The sequence below is a fragment of the Macaca fascicularis genome, chromosome 7 (assembly GCF_037993035.2).
Source record: "Macaca fascicularis isolate 582-1 chromosome 7, T2T-MFA8v1.1".
Lineage (NCBI taxonomy): Eukaryota > Metazoa > Chordata > Mammalia > Primates > Cercopithecidae > Macaca > Macaca fascicularis.
In genome coordinates, this window is record NC_088381.1 from 85,145,820 (window position 1) to 85,163,679 (window position 17,860).

At 43.2% G+C, this 17,860-nt stretch overlaps 1 protein-coding gene across 7 annotated transcripts in view; it reads right to left on the reverse strand.

The window, feature by feature from the left end:
* ADAMTS17 (ADAM metallopeptidase with thrombospondin type 1 motif 17) overlaps positions 1-17,860 on the reverse strand; it is a 363,322-nt gene that overhangs the window by 90,076 nt on the left and 255,386 nt on the right. For 4 of the 7 annotated variants that reach the window (XR_012415486.1, XM_015453452.4, XM_015453451.4 and 1 more), the window contains one exon: positions 7,060-7,140. Coding sequence is in view for 5 of the 7 variants with exons in the window: in XM_015453452.4 (XP_015308938.1) it covers positions 7,060-7,140 (81 nt within the window). In the remaining 2 variants the exon portion in view is untranslated. Of the gene's footprint in view, positions 1-6,011; positions 6,178-7,059; positions 7,141-17,860 lie in introns of those variants that run through there. The other 3 variants (XM_073996843.1, XM_073996844.1, XR_012415487.1) reach the window with 3 other exon arrangements.

The following is a 17,860-nucleotide window of genomic DNA, read 5'->3' on the forward strand; positions in this document are numbered from 1 at the left end:
GAATCTAATGCCCCGCTTCTGATCTGACAGGAGGCGCAGCTCAGGCGGTCATGCTTGCTCACAGGCCACTCACCTCCTGCTGTGCAGCCTGGCTCCTAACAGACCATGGACTGCTGCTGGTCCACAACCCGGGGGCTGGGGACGTCTGCTTGAAGAAACACCTCAGAAACTACAAGTTACAGGAACAGCAGATGTACCCCTCTTCCCTGCCAGTCCCTCACCCTATTTTGAGGGCCTCCTCACCGGGGGCTAAAGACAGACACAGCTCTTACCCCCAGGGAGCTCACAGTTTGGAAGGGAGACAGAGAAAAGGTGAACATAACACAATTTCACAAGCTTTACGGTAAGGTGCCTCCGGGGTCTAGGAGTGTTGTGGGACAAGGCAGATAGGGAAGGCTTCCTGGGACAAGCCCACTTTCAGCTGAGTGTGTAGGACAGGGAGGGACACAACGCCACCTGCAGTGTGTGGCTCAGCAGCGTGTGGCGGCCTGCGGTGTGTGAAGCAGGATGGTCGTTCCTGACCCTCAGAGGCCAGGACTGCTAAGATCAGTTCTGGGCAGGGTGATGGAGGGAGGAAGGCACAGCGCCCCGTACGGAGAAGCAAGTGGAAGGCGAAGTTTTTTCTACTTTTCGGAGGTTCGGCTGGGAAAAGGAGGCGAGAGATGAAGAGTGGCCTCAGAGGGTGGGAAGGAGGAAGGGGGCTCACTGTGAGAATAAAGGACACCCACGCATGCTGAGGTGGCTTATACAGAGGAGTCAGAGATGAGCAAATGATTTCTTTGAAGCTGTGTGCTGACCACAGTCACACCAGGACCTGCTCCGTAGAACCCATTTCTCTCACAAAGACCAGAGGGAAGCCAGGCAGCTGCTCTCCTCCTTGCTGGGCCACCGGCACGGACCGGCTGACTCCCATATCCGGCTGACTCCCATATCCACGCCCCGCCAGTGACAGACTCCAACATTGGCTGCCCTGGGCTGGGGCCCCAGGCTCATCCCTGGTTCATGGCTTCTGTGAATACCCACTGTGCCCATCACACGGCATCTGTTTCTCCCTCTAAGCAATGGTACCCAAGATTTCTCGTGGGAACATGTTTTTCCTCCTGTCACATGGGGCTGGACTCCGCAGTTCCAGGCACAGGCCCATCACCCAACCCCAAACAGGGGGACTTCCGTTCACCTTAGAAAAAGGCAGCTTTCTTCCCACAGGGTTTCCCAGAGACTGGACGTGAGCCTGGATCTACCAGCCCACAGGAAGATGTCCACAAAGAGGACAGGCAGGAGTGCCAGTGCAGAGAGAGACCATTTTTCCTGTGACATCATTTTAAGCCTCTGGGCCCAGCAGTGCCTGAAGCTGGTACTCAGCAACTGAGAGCTGGGTTTGGCTTTCACGCATGCTTTCTGGAGGTTGGGTTAAAAAATGCTAATCACGATGAGGGCAGAGCAGGTGAGGAAAGAAAATTACTATTATGGTTTCCCATAAATAGGCCCCAGATGTTTACCACCAAGCTAAGTATCCAGGGCCTCTGCCCATATCCCAGCACTAACACCTCTATCTTGGTCCTAACCCTCTTATCCCGGCTCTAACCCTCCTATTCCAGATCTAACACCCCTATCCTGGCTCTAACCCTCTTATCCCGGCTCTAACCCTCTATCCTGGCTCTAACACCCCTATCCTGGCTCTAACACCCCTATCCCGGCTCTAACACCCCTATCCTGGCTCTAACACTCCTATCCCGGCTCTAACACCCCTATCCTGGCTCTAACACTCTTATCCTGGCTCTAACACTTTAGAGGTAACGCTTTCTCCACTGGCCTTGTTTATGTATTTCTCGGGCCCTTTTTAAAAGATGTTTTAAAGTGACTCTGAATTACAACCTGCAAACTACCCTACTTCCATGCCAAAAGTAAAACATCTGGGAGGTCAAGAGTGAAAAGGCCCAAAAAAGGGCAGGAGGGCACACCTGGAGACGGTTATAAGACCATCCTCAGAAACACTGCACAGAGGTGGAGGCTGGCCCAGGGAAGCCCTGCTTCTGCCATCGGAGGCCCGACAGTGGGTGGCCCGGCAGCAGCGACTACAGCATGAGGTGGAGGCAGAGCCAGTTGGGCCTTGGAGCCTGCCATCCTCTGATCACCGGAGTGGGGTGTTTCCTGTCTGTAGTGGAATGGGTGGGAGAGGTGTCAGGAAGAGGGCTACTCAGAGGAGTCACTGGGTGTGGTCAAGGAATTATGGGACAGGAAAGTGAAAGAGGCTGCAGCTGACGGCCGAACCCCGGCAAGGTCAACTGCCCCTGGGGAGGAACATATCGGACAACCGAGTGCTAGTGACAGCTGGCTCTCTGGGGAAAATAGCCTAGAGTTATGGTATATTTGCTACCCAAAGTGTAAATACCCTCACCATGACAGATTTTGTTATCCACCTGGCATCAGTGAACAAGGAGTGGGGAAGAGATGCCTATAACTGGCTCTCACAAGCCACACACAGCTGTGGGGGCACTCCAGTGAATTCTGAAGATGCTTGTCTTTGCTTTGGAGGTCCTGGTCTGCAGCTGATGAGTTGGAGAACTCCTGCACAATCACAACTTGGTTGAGGCCAGGCATGGGTTTGGGGTCAGCTCTCAGAGCCCCAGAAAGAATATGTATACTTTGCATGCCCACGCACTGCCTGTGGCCATCGCCACAGCGGCTGCAAGTTCTGGCGTACTGCAAATGCAGCTTTCCAGCTTAGAGCCTGCACGCCTTTCCTTGGGACAGCGTGCTCGCAGCCACACATTTGTGTATCTCTCAGGGAGAGGAAAACACAGGCAGAGTTATTAGCAGGAGGTCAGCAGATCTAAGAGGCATGGGGGTTACTTCCAGCCTTTTCACTTTGGTGTCACTTAGCAAGATGCCAAATTTGCAGTTTGCTGTGGTCCATCTGAAAAATCATAACTTCCTGCAAAAATCAGAAGTTAGTGCTTGACATCCCTTCAAAAGAGATGTCAGCTCAGAGATTCTGTTGGGATGTCAAGATCATTTTTAACAGTGAATAAATAGGTTCATTGTGGAGTCCCATGAACAATGACTTCATGGGGCCATGTCAACTCCAGAGAGACAATGCAGGTCACCTCCTGCCCCCTTCTGTGGCAGCTTGGTTATTCTCCTGCCTTGCGTTAGCTGCACAGAGTGGGGTCTGCAAAGGCCTCTGAGGCTGCAGCTCCAGGCAGGAGTCCTTTCCACAGCCCTATGCACAATGCATTTTTTTTTCCTGAAAGACAACCTTTCAAATTAAATGCATTTTTGGCTCTACAAGTTCCTGTCCCCTCAAACCTTAGGCATCGATGAGTATCTCCAAGCCCCCGTTGTCTCTAAGTATTTTGAGATTAATTAGTGTGCACTTGAAATCAGGATATGTTTGGACCCAGAAAAGACTCCATGGAGCAATTAAAATGATTACAAATGCTTTGATTTTATGGGCAATGAACAGAGCAAAGAACAGGGGATTCCCCCAGTGATTTCATTTTATCTGTGATGTCTGAAGTTCTGGTTTGCTGGGGAGGAGATTTTCCCTTGCTCATTTCGCCTGGGCCGGAGATTGGAAGTTTTAAACCACTATCCAAAACATAACCATGCTCACTTTTGTGGGTTTTGCTCAGAAGCTCTCAACAGTTAGACTTCTATGGGGCACCACATGGGTGGATACACTTTCCTTTGCCACCAGGGCAGAACAAAACCTTTGCAACGAGCTGGAGTGTGAGGTTACATGCAGAACGTCCATTTCTGTCTCCGGCTCTTCTTCCTCTCTGTGGACACTCACACACCATCCTGGTCTTCCAGGCACTGTGGGGAAGACCATGAGCCATTCCAAGGAGCGAGGTGGGGGCATTCCTGAGGGAAGGGCATGCTCCTTTTCAGAGCTGGCTGGAGGCAGATGCGAACTCTGACCCTGTCCACATGCGCCTCTCTGGCACAGAGCTGAGCAGAAGCTCGAGTGGGGTTCTTTTAGTCTCTCTCCTTCCTAGCTTCACTGGAAGACCTGACCCACAGTCAACCTACTTCTAATCCTGGCAGCGAGTCAGCTCCTTTTATTTCCACTCGGAGTTCTGCCAGCTCTGTTCTTAGCTATGGATACAAACTGCCCAGGCATTTCCTGTTCCAGGTGGTTTTGAGCAGAAAGCCAGCCAGCGTGGGCTGAAGGTAGGTGGGGTGAAATTCTTCAGGAATTGCTCTCAGCAAATGTGAGAGCAATTCAAAGTTACACTGGGTTGACTTCCAAAGCACCCAGTGCCGAGTGGAAACAAGGCCTTTTTGAACTAACTTTAGAAACATAATGAGTGTGGACCACCTTCAGGCTTGCCCATGTCCATCAGCCAGGCCCTGGAGTCCTGGGATTATGCTTTCTGGATAAGATAAGGCAGGAAGCTGGCTCTAACCTCCCATGGAGGCCCAGTGCTTCTGGAGAGCTGAGCAGTCACCCCGAGACGTTAAACCAATCTCCGTGGCATGCAGGTTTGTTCTGAAGAGCACACAACGTAGTGGTAACAACAGGCAGGTTTAACATGTATTCTCCCGTGAAAAATCTCCATCCGGCAGTCTCTGGCCATGATTGGACAGTAATTCTGAGAGGCTCCATGAATTGTAGTGAACTCAGAGGAGCTGGGGAACCTGGATGAGACACCAAGCCCCTTGGAGCTTCAGCTTGCCCCTCTGTGAAGGAAGCAGAGCAATACCTTGCAGCCCATTTAGGGGGATTAGGGATCAGGTCTCTAAGGCACAGGCGAGCTCAGTGATTGGGAGCCACTATCGCAGATGCTATTGTTCTTTTTTTGTATACATGGCCCTCAGGCTTCAGGAGCTGAGGGACGATCACAAGAGCTCATTCTCCTGGGTGGCATCTGCTAGTCAGCACCTGCTGGCCCTAAAGTGAGTTTGAGTGAAAAGTCTGTTTGTACCATAGGAATCAGAAGTTGAGGAGCGATCCAAAGGATTCTAACATCCTCTGCCATTCTTAAATTGCCATGCAAAAGTGGAGATAAGGAAGACACTCCTATTGCCAGACACTTAGGGCTGAGCCAGGTGGAGAAGCCATGCTGGGAAATCTCAGAAGCCAGGGTCAGAAGCCAAGGGACTTACTCGCAGGGGCACCTTCTGGGGCTTGATGGAAGAACCATTAATTCGACCTCCAAGCTGAACTACCTCTTGGAACACCCGGACTGCGAATTTTGAATTAGGATGAAAGGTGACTTCAGCCTCCCACGGAGGGCCTCCGGTACACTCAATGCATGGGTTGGGAAGGGGAAGGGTAACTTTTTGGCATGATACCAGGTGGTGGGGCTTCCAATGCAAATGCTGGTGAGGCTGACCTGATGTCCTTTGATGGGCAGAAGGAGAGGGAGTAGACTCTTTGTGAATTTAGTAAAAAGAGGCTGTCACTTTGAAGCTGCCAAAAGCAGCAAGAGGCCTTGTTTCAGAGTGCATTTTTAAGTGTTGTTCTATTTGCAGAGTGACAGCTGGGACAGCTGGGGAGGAGAGTGCCAGGCAAGGCAGGGACACTGTCCATGCAGGGGAGGTGGGAAACCACAGGGCGGATGAAAATGCATATGGATGTCAACTCCAGGGATGGCAAGGTCTTACCCTGGCAGCAGAAGCACGAGCTGCCATCACAGCCCCAAGGAGGCAGGGTGGACGGCAGGTGACCAAGCTGCGGAGGAGGTGGCAGGGCAGCTTGGGACATGGGGGGATCCACAGAGTGTGGTGCCAGTGATAACCCACGTGGGTGCTTGGAAACGGGCACTCCTGCCTTCCCCAAGGCAGGTGTGCCGGGGGCATGTTAGCATCAAAGCATTCCCTAACTCTTTAATTAACAGGATTGTGGTCTTCATTGTAAACTTGCCTATTAGATATTTGTTTTGTGTCTGTCTCATCAGACTTTGAGTTTCTCAAGCAGAGACCATTTCAAAGAAAGACTCGGACTTTTGCATAGTCTACAAAGGCAGGAATGTGGACAAAGATGTCATTTAAAAAAAATGAGTAATAAAAATGGAAATAAAAGGGTTCCATGGGTAACTTCAATTTAGCTAAAATCATTTTTTGAAACTCGACAAATCATGTCTTACTTTTTCTTTCTTCAGTCTCAATCAGCACTTTGCAACACAGGCTGAGAGGTGATGACATGAGGACAGCTCAGAAGAAGGGTACCTGAGGAAGATCAGCCACCTTGAGTTTAAGTTTAACCCAAGACAGGAACATGGGATTAAAGCTGGCAAAAGGACAGGGGCTACAACATGTTCCAAGCCAGGGAGGTAGGAGCAGAGGCAGCTTCTGGGCACCCTGCTGTCTCCACTTCTGTGTCCAACTCAGAACTCCAACCACCCTGGGGCTCAAGTCCTGGGCTAACCTTTGCTGGGGTTGACGGGGAGGCTGGGAATTGGGCCAAGGATACTCTCAGAAGGTCTTCTCTGGCTAGGAAGGGACTTATCAGAATGGCTTTGCTCATGTATAGTTAGGAAAATCAGTCCAGAATAGAACCCAAGTGTATGGAAAGATGCAGGTGTTTGTGCTTGAAGTCAATGCGCCGGCCACTAGGAATCTGGAATACACAGACCTTAGTCAAACTGGTGTCCTTCTGGGTTTCCATTAGACTTAGGACTGTTGTTCTTTTTCCAGCTAAGAAGTCGTCCCCAGAGCCACTGGCAGCCCAATGGGGCTTCCTGCAAGTTGGCCAATGGCCTGCACTGCCCAGACTCAATCTGCTTTCAGCTCTATGGGGTTACGTTGGGGAAATGGTAACCTGCCCAATTCCTCACAACTTCCTTCACTCTTCCATGATCTTCCTTCCTGTCCCAAGCTTGTCTTCCATCGTTTTCCTTCCTGTTCCCGCCCCTAATCCACCCTGGGGATGGCTGCATGTTAGTCAAATATGATGGCGCTGTCTGGTCCCCTCTGGGTGTTCCTGTCGTCACAATACAGGTGTGAAACCAGCCATAACCCGGGAGGAATGACACTGAACCGATTTACCAGACTGATCATCAAAATCGATTCTCAACACATAAATGGTGAGTCAAGTCATTTTTGTTTTACCCAGAAAGCTGTGGGCAGGTTTATCCTCCACCACACGGATCCTCCGAGCTCCAGCGGGAATGATGGCAGCTTCGATATAACCTGTAGCAACAAATGACATAGAGGTAAACCACACCTCCACCCTGCACCAGAGGCCATGCAGCTGCCCCGGCCAAAATCTAGCTACCGAGCCCCCAACAGTGGCTTCAGAAATGGAGGGCTGGTGCAGCTCTGAGAAATCGAGAGAGCCAAAGAAGGAGGCAGCTCTCCTAAGGCCAGAATCTCCCAGCGGCCTCATTTCCAGAGAGTAGGATTTGCATGTTTCAGGTTGAGTGGTGTCCCCCTCCTCCGCCCTCCCCACCCCCCGCCCTGGCAACCAGAACATCAGCATGTGACCACTGCAGACATATTAAGATGACGTCATCCACGAGTAGGTGGGCCTAATCCAATATTACTGATGTCCTTATAAAAAAGGGAAGTTTGGACACAGACATGCACACAAGAAGAATGTCACGAGAACACAAAGGCAGAGATGAAGTGATGCTTCTACAAAGCAGCCAAGGAACGCCAAAGACTGCCAGCAAACCACCGGAAGTTAGGCAAGAGGCATGGAACAGATCCTCCCTCATGACCTGCAGAAGGATCCAACCCTGCTGACACCCTGATCTCAGATTTCTCACCTCCAAAACCAAAAGACAGAAAGTTTCTGTTGCTTATGCCACCCAGTTTGTGGCACTTTGTTATGGAAACCATAGCAAATGAATACAGCCTGGTATTCTATGTGAATGGCACTCCCTGAAGCATCAGTGAAAAGTGGCCCTGGTCTCATTCATCTGCTGGAGGGCCTTTTTTTTTTCTTGTTGTATTTTGAACTTCCCTGAATATCCATGGGATGACAGCAGAAACCAAGCAATTTGCCCTATGACAAAACTACAGTATTACCTTAAAACACGGTGCACTGTTTCTTGCTTCCGCCGTCTTTGGCCATTTCTGCAGCTATCACACTTGTATAGTTTTGTCCATTTCCTTGCATATTTTTAAGAAGAGTAGGGGGCCAGAACAGCAGGTGGGCAGTGAAGACATGATTGAAGCTGCCAGGGCAGAAGCTGGCAACTGGCTGATGCCTGGTTAATGGGGTGACTGCCAATAAATGAGCCCTACATGACGGTGAGACTCTGAAATGTAGGCTGGTAATAATCTTGGTTTGATTTTTATTTGGGATTTAGACAAGAGTATTAGGCATTTGTTTCTGCAATTTAGATGAGGATCTCAACTTAGATTACAAATCCTAGCCGTGTTGTTCCCAATGTGATCACCAGAATCATGAGTGGAGCTGTAAAAAATTAGAAATTTCTAGGTTCAACTATGTGCAGATTATGGAAATACGTATTTTGAGGGGTTTATTTATTTATTCATTCATTTTCTCACAATAAAATGGCTTTATTTTTATTATCAAAATAGTGTACAAAAGTTCAAACAACATACAGCAGAAACCCAGAATTGACCTATACCGCATCACAATGAGAAAATTACCCCAAGAAAGTAATATTTTGACCAGCCTTTTCAACATCTCTTAATGCATATAAACATACACATATCATTTTATATGAACAGAATATTATACATACTTTTAAAAGATCAGTATTATACAACTTCAAAATAATTAGTTTTGCTAGGTAATGTATGTCTAAGGTACAAAATTCAAAAATTATAAATGGATCAAGTAGAAAGTATATTGATCTATAGGCTATATGAGGCATTCTATAGCCAGCTACATTTTTAAAACTATTTATAGTAATTTGTATATTGTGGCTGAGTTTCTACATAGCTAACTTAACATCTGCTAATATGACAGTTCTGTTTCTTCCTTTCTAGTCTTTATGCCTTTAATTTGTTTTTTACTATTCTGGTTGCAACTTACAAAACCACATTGTAAGAAAATGAGATTGTGACATCCTTGTGTAATTCATGATGTCACAGGAATGCTTCCAAAGTTTTCCCACCGAAAGAGATTGCTACTGTGAGAATAGGATAGGTATCATTAATCATTTATCAGGTTAGGGACATTCCCTTTTTTGTTTAAATTTTACTTTAAGTTCTGGGATACATGTGCTGAACGTGTAGATTTGTTACATAGGTGTACATGTGCCACGGTGGTTTGCTGCACCCATCAACCCATCATCTAGGTTTTAAGCCCTGCATGCATTAGGTATTTGTCCTAATGCTCTCCCTCCCCTTTTCCCCCATCCCCTGACAGGCCCCAGTATGTGATGTTCCCCTCCCTGTGTCCATGAATTCTCATTGTTCAACTCCCACTTATGAGTAAGAACATGTGGTGTTTGGTTTTCTGTTCCCGTGTTAGTTTGCTGAAAATGATGGTTTCCAGCTGCATCCATGTCCCTGCAAAGGACATGAACTCATTCTTTTATGGTTGCATAGTATTCCATGGTGTATATGTGTCAAATTTTCTTTATCCAGTCTATCACTGATGGGAATTTGGGTTGGTTCCAAGTCTTTGCTATTGTAAACAGTGCCGCAATAAACATATGTGAGGACATTCTCTTTTTGAATACTTAGTGTGCTAACAGTTTTTATCATGAAGAGGTATTAAAGTTAATAAAATGTTTTTGTACATCTACTGAAATCATCATACTGTTTTTCTCCCAAACCATACCAAGACCTCAGAGTTGAACTGTGATCACACTTGTCATGGTTTAGATGATACATGGATCCATGTCTTAGCTTTTTTTTTTAAAATTATTTCATACATGTGGCGTTTGCTTAGTTTTACATAAACATTTATCATTTTTTTCCCTCACCATTTCTTCCCCATATCAGACCATGCTTCTGGTATCTTTTTTTCTTCCTTAAATCCATGTGAAGGTCCTTTAGTGTAGGTCTCTTGGTTGTTGTAAACTCTCTGGCTTTGTTTATCTATAAATGTCTTCATTGACATTCTCTTGGTTTTGAGAAATGGTGTTCTTGGGCATTTGATTCTAAATTGATTGTTATTTTCCTTCAACACTTGAAATATACTTTTCCACTGTCTTCTGGCTTCCCTTATGATATCAAGAAGGCAGTCATCATTCTGAGTGTCGTTCCTTTCTAAGTGGCCTGTCTCAGCGATACTCCTTGGTGTTCTGCAGTTTCACCAAGACATTTCTGAGCACGGATAATGGGGAAATACCAGTTGTCAAATTTCTCCAGTCACATTTTACCTTTAACGTCTAAGAACTATTAGACTACTTATAGTTTTGTATCAACGTTTCTTGGGACACAAAGCTATATTATTAGTATGTTAATTTTTTCTGATCTATTTGGTTTTCTTTTGAACATCAGAGTATATATGTTTATCTCTTTTGTCTTCTGCAGTGCTTATTTTATCTTTTATTTTTTATTTACCCTGCTTGGATTACTTTGTGCTTCCCAGGTTAGATCGGATCAATCCCTTGCATTGTTTCCTACCTTTTATCTTTTAACTGTTTATTAATTTGTACAAAAACAATGCAACTGGTTTCTATGTATTAATTTTGTACCCAACTTCCTGAATCCTCTTATAATTGTCATATTTTCAAGGTTAATTGTCTTAGGTTTTCAAGATAAATGATAATATCACAATAATATCTACCACAGTAATAGTTTTACTCTTTTGAAATGTTTATGGTATAAATATATATATTTCTCTCCCATTCAAGTACTAACCAGACCTGACTTTAGCTTAGCTTCTGAGATCAGACACATTCAGGGTGGTGTGGCCATAGTTATTTTTCTTTTCTAAATGCATTGGTGAGCACCACCAGAAAAATGTTAAATATTCCTGGAGAGAATGTACACCCTTGTTTTGTTTTTGATTACAACAAGAATGCTTATAGTGTTTCGCTGTTGAATATAATGTGGGCTTACAGTTATATATAATATCTCATATATAACATACTTTATGCATAATATAATCATATTAAAGACATATACGTTATTCTCATATTAAGAGTTTTGTCAAGAATAAAGGTTGAATTTTACTGCATGCCTTTTCAGCATCTAAGTGCATAGTTTCCTCTTGCTCTCACACCTTGTTCTATTAATAGTATAATTATATGAATATATTTTCTAATATAAAACCATCTTCATATCTCAGAATAAACCTAACTTGGCCATAGCATATAATTTTAATATGCTGCTGAATTGTTTGCTAATATTTAGAACTTTAGCAACATTATTCCTAAGAATGCTCTGTAATTGTTATTATGCTTTCTTTGTTGGATTGGGTTTTGGTATCAATATTATTCTTGCTTTAATTAGGAGTATTTCTATGCTTCTATAACTTACCTGTGTTGATTTTATGTAGAGTCACAATTGGGAAATTATTTTTTCAATCATTCATTTCAAACAGGTTTTAAACTTATTTAGAGAACTGAGCAATGTAATCTCTTATGATTTATTAATTTCCTTTATACTTTATTTCCCTATTCGCTATTATTTTACATATTTGTACTTTCCTACCCCCATTTGGTTCATTAAATGAGCAAACAGTGGAGCTGTATACTATTTAGTTGGATTTCTTCTTCCTGTCCCTTACCAATAAATTCTAGTTGTTGTTTCTGTTTTATTGAATGTTTTTCCATAGGCCTGTATATTTATACTTCTACTGTGTAACTTATCAGATGTAATTTAGTCCCTGGATATTACAAAATAAGGAAATGAGAATAATTACAGTACATTCTACTTTCTCACATCCCATTTCAACTTTTACTGTATCATTTTGACATTGTATTAGTTTGTAACATTTACTTTTTACTAAGGTAATTCCTATAGTTGTTTTAGTTTTAATCCTAAAAAGGAATTTAATGTTTGTTATGCATTCTTCTGCCAGTTTCTCTAATAAATTCTTGCTTGCCTCAAATTTGTTCCCTTTGAGATGGACTTATGGGAATTATATTTTCTGAAATATAATATTGTATAGCAAAAAATAATTGTTCATTGTCCTTATCCTTGAATGTCAGTTTGGCTGCTATAACATGTTGGGGTCATACTTACTTTCTCTGAGGCTGTTGTATGAGTGGCTCCATAAAATGTGACCATGGAGAAGTCTAAGGACTGCTGGTTATTGCCCCATTATTAGGTTCTCTAAAATTTAGGTGGGATGCTCAAAGGAGTCTTACCTTTAATGTCTAATAACTAATAGGCTATTCGTAGTTTTGTGTCAACTTTTCCTGGACACAAGGCTATATTATCAGTACTTTTTTTTTTTTCGGATCTATTTGGTTGGTTTTTTTTGGGGGGCCAGATATCAAAGTATATACATTTGTCGCCTTTGTCTTCTGCAGTGCTCATGTGATCTTTCATCCTTGGGACTTTTTGTTTATTTCCATTTTCCCCTGGTGTTTTTCTCAATCCTGTCTTCCGGGTTTCTTACTGCACTCTCGTAGTGTTGATATTCTCTGTCTGCTTCCATGTAGACCTGGTTTTTGTGATGGATTCACTGACCTCTCCTACGGTATGTCCTCAGTTCTGCTAAGTCACGTTTCATCTCTCTCTCTTGCTTCATTGCGTCACCGTTTCTTCATTGAGGTCTTGGGTCTTAGCTATGAAAATTCATAGTTTCTTTTTTTTTTTGGAGATGGAGTTTTGCTTTGTTGCCTAGGCTGGAGTATAGTGGTGTGATCTCAGCTCACTGCAACCTCCACCTTCCGGGTTCAAGTGATTCTCCTACCTCAGCCTCCTTAGTAGCTGGGATTACAGGCGCCCACCAACACGCCCAGCTAAGTTTTGTATTTTTAGTAGAGACGGGGTTTCACCATGTTGGCCAGGCTGGTCTCGAACTCCTGACCTCAGGTGATCCCCCTGCCCCGGCCCCCCAAAGTGCTGGGGTTACAGGCGTAAGCCACTGCGCCTGGCCTTTGAGTTCCTATTTTATCAAGGCGACTGTTGATCACTTTTTGAAATTCATGGCAGTAACATTGGGTCACAATTTACATCTTTTCCTTGGTAACATTTTGCCAGGATTTTTAAAAAGTCATTTGCTTTCCTTGTCCCCTTTATCTTTTTCCTATTGCCAGATACTTGTATAGATCCTGTGCTGGTAAATTTATTTCACATTTTAAAGTAAGACAAGTTCTAATCATACTGGTTGCTTGCACTAGGTGTGGTAGGGAGAAACAGGACAGTGTTGTAGGCTAACCAGACTTTCCTTGGTTTACAGTAAAATTTGTTAGGACACAGGTTTATTGATATCAGTGAGTTCATTGTCATTTTCCTTTTAAAAAACAACATATATTTTGAATTTATACAAATACATGTGAGTATATTTTCTCACTGTAAGAAGTTTAATACTACACAAACAAAAACAGCATAGTATTTTCATATTTACATTTGTCTCACTTCTATGTTAGGAGTAACTCAATATATCATATTACATTTTCAATTTTTAAAAACATGTCTCAGATATCATATATGTTATGTATAGCTCTACTTTATTTATTTATTTTTTTGCTTAAATCGCTATGAAGTTTATATAACTACTCGCCTATTAATGGACATTTAGGTTGTTTCAAAATTTTCACCATAAGAAACAACACTATATCATATATGAATATGCACAGAAAACCCCTCAAACCCCTCCACAAAATACTAGCAAGCCCAATCCAGCCACATGTAAAAAGGATTCTACACTGTGATCAAATATGATTTATGCTAGGACTCAAGCTTGGTTTAACATATGGAAAAATCAGGCTGGGCACAGTGGCTCACCCCTGTAATCACAGCACTTTGGGAGGCTGGGACAGGTGGATCACTTGAGGCCAGGAGTTTGAAACCAGCCTGGCCAACATGGTGAAATCCTGTCTCTACTTAAAAAAAAAAAAAAATTAGCCAGGCGTGGTGATGTGCACTTTTAATCCCAGCTATTTGGGAGGCTGAGGCATGAGAATCGCTTGAACCCAGTGGGCGAGGGTTGCAGTGATCCAGGATTGTGTAACTGCACTCCAGCCTGGGCAACAGAGTGAGACTACCTTTCAAAAAAAAAAAAAAAATCAATCAACGTAATCCTCCATGTTAATAAGGGGCAAAATCCACAAGATCATCTCAATAGGTGCAGGAAAAGCATTTGACAAATTTCAACACTCTTTCCTGATAAAAATACTCAACAAACTAGGAATAGAAGGGAGCATGCTCAACCTGATAAAGGGCATCTACAAAACTCCACAGCTAACAGCATACTTAATGGTGAAATACTAAATGCTTGTCCCCTAAGATAAGGAACAAGACAAGGATGTCCTGTTACTCCCATTCAACACTGTACTAGGAGTTCTATCTAGGGCAATTATGCAAGGAAAAGAAATAAAAGGCATACAGATTGGAAAGAAGAAGTAAAATTATCTCTATTTGCAGATGCTAAAATATTTTATAGAGAAAATCCTAAGGAATCCATTAAAAAACCTATTATGACAGGTTCGGTAAGATTGCAGGATACAAGGTCAATATATAAAAATCAACTCCAGGCCGGGCGTGGTGGCTCACGCCTATAATCCCAGCACTTTGGGACGCCGAGGCAGGCAGATCACAAGGTCAGGAGATCAAGACCATCCTGGCTAATACGGCGAAACCCTGTCTCTATTAAAAATACAAAAAAATCAGCCGGGTGTGGTGGCAGGTGCCTGTAGTCCCAGCTACTAGGGAGGCTGAGGCAGGAGAATGGCTCTGGGAGGCGGAGCTTGCAGTGAGCCAAGATGGTGCCACTGCACTCCAGCCTGGGCAACAGAGCGAGACTCCATCTCACCAAAAAAAAAAAAAAAAAAAAATCAACTGCATTTCTAGATGTTAGGAATGAACAGTTGGAAAATGAAATTTAAAAAGCAATTCAATTTAAGTAGCATCAAAAAGAATCAAACACTTAGGAATACATTAAAAAAGAAACCTGGAGGGTTTGTAAGTTGAAGACTACAATACATCGCTGAAAGATATTAACGAATATCTAAATAAATGGAAAGATATTTTATATTCTTGGATCAGATGACATTGTAAAAATGGGACTGCTTCACAAATTGGTCTACAGATTCAACGTAATCCCTATCAAAAATGCCAGCATTTTTTTTTTTTTAGCCAAAAATGACAAGCTGATCCTAAAATTCAGATGAAAATGCAATAGACCCAGAATAGCCAAAACAATATTTCAAAAGAAGTTGAAGAACTCAGATTTCCTGATTTCAAACTTTCTGGCTACCTATACCAATCAAGACAGCAAGGTAATGGCATAAGGACAGTCGTTTCTAACAATGGAATATAATTCGGAGTCCAGAAAACGATTTTTTTTTTTAAACAAAGGTGCCAAGAATATTCATCGGGGAAAGAACAGTCTTCAACAAACAGTGTTGGGACAACTGGATATCCATATGCAAAAGAATGAAGTTGTACTCCTACTTCAGACCACACAAAAAAATTAACTCAAAAATGGATCACAGATGTAAATATCAGAGCTAAAACTAGAAACCTCTTGGGAGAAAACGTAGGACTAAATCTTTGTGACCTTGAATTAGGCAATGGTTTCTTAGACATGGCAGCAAAAGCACAAGCAACAAAAGAAAAAATAGATTAACTGGATTACATCAAACCTGAAAACTTGTGTTTCAAAAGATACCATCAAGAGAGTGAAAAACCAACTCATACCCTGTGAGAAAATCTGTGCAAATCATTTGTCTGATAAAGAAACTGCATCCAGAATATATAAAGAAAGCTTACAACTCGAGAAGAAAATGGCAATCCAATTTAAAAATGGGCAAATGATTTTAACAGGCATTTCCCCAAAAAAGATATATGAATGACCAACAAGCAAATGAAAAGATGCTAATGATACATTAGTCATTAGGGAAGTGCAAACCCAAACCACAAGGACATACCACATTGTGCCCACTAGGATGACTCTAACAAAAAATAGTAAGTTGGAGAGAACATGGAGAAATGGTAGCCCCCATTCATTGCTAGCAGAAACGTAAAGTGGTGCAGCCACTTTGGAAAAGAGTTTAGCAGCTACTCCAAAAGTTAAACACAGAATTATCACTCACCAATTCCACTCCCAGGTATATACACAAGGGAAATGAAAACATGTCCACATGATAACCTGTACACAAAAGTTTATATCAGCGTTATTCCTAATAGCCAAAAAAGTGGAAACAATCCAAATACCCATCAACCAATGACTGTATTTATAAAATATGAGATAGCCAAACAATGGAATAGTATTTGGCAATAAAAAGAAGCATTGATATATGTGACAACATGGATGACTTGAAAATACTATGCTAAGGGAAAAAGCCCGTCAGGAAGGACCACATATTATATGATTCCATTTACATGAAATATACACAATAGAAAAATTCGTACATATAGACATTAGATGAGTGGTTGCCTAGGGCTTAAGAGGGTGATGGGGAATGACTGCTACCGAGCATGGGGTTTCTTTTGGGAATGATTGTGGTGATATGGCACCATTCCTTGGGGTGATCAGCCAGCTACCTGGTAGCAGGTTGATTATATTGGACCTTTTCCATCATGGAAAGGGCAGTGGTTTGTCCTCACTGGACTAGACACTTACTCCGGATATGGGTTTGCCTATCCTGCATGAAATGCTTCTGCCAAGACTACCATCTGTGGAGTCACAGAATGCCTTATCCACAGAGCATTCCACACAGCATTGCCTCTGACCAAGGCACTCACTTTACAGCTAAAGAAGTGTGGCAGTGGCCTCATGCTCACGGAATTCACTGGTCTTACCATGTTCTCCATCATCTTGAAGAAGCTAGAAAGAACGGTGGAATGGCCTTTTGAAGTCACAATTACAACGCCAACTAGGTGACCATACTTTGCAGGGCTGGGGCAAAGTTCACCAGCAGGCCGTATATGCTCTGAATCAGCGTCCAATATATGGTACTGTTTCTCCCATAGCCAGGATTCACAGGTCCAGGAATCAAGGGGTGGAAGTGAAGTGATACCACTCACCATCACCCCTAGTGATCCCCTAGCAAAATTTTTGCTTCCTGTTTCCCCGACATTATATTCTGCTGGCCTAGAGATCTTAGTTCCAGAGGGAGGAATGCTGCCACCAGGAGACACAACGATTTCATTAAACTGGAAGATTGGTACCCACCTGGACACTTTGGGTTCCTCCTACCTTTAAGTCAACAGGCTAAGAAGGGAGTTACAGTGTTGGCTGGGGTGACTGACCTGGACTATCAAGATGAAATCAGTCTACTACTCCACAATGGAGGTAAGGAAGAGTACACATGGAATACAGGAGATCCATTAGGGCGTCTCTTAGTATTACCATGCTCTGTGATTAAGGTCAATGGGAAACTACAACAGCCCAATCCAGGCAGGACGACAATGGCCCAGACCCCTCAGGAATGAAGGTTTGGGTCACTCCACCAGGAAAAAGCCCATGACCTGCTGAGGTGCTTGCTGAAAGCTAAGGGAATACAGAATGGGTAGTAGAGAAAGGTAGTTATCGATACCAGCTATGACCACGTGACCAGCTGCAGAAAGGAAGACTGTAATTGTCATGAGTATTTCCTCCTTCTTTCGCTAAAAATATGTTTGAGCATGTATACACTTGGACAAAGAAAATATCTTTATTTCCTTTTCCTTTGTCATGTGACATAAGACTTATTGACTTCATATAAGCATATAAGTATTATTAACTTTATGTGATAGTATTTGGGTTGGGGATGGGTGTGTTTCCGGTTGTACGAAGGATAGCTGTATTATGTTAGGGGTAATTATGACCTTATTATTGTCTTTATTTGAAGATTATGTATGATTTCAGAAGATGTGGATG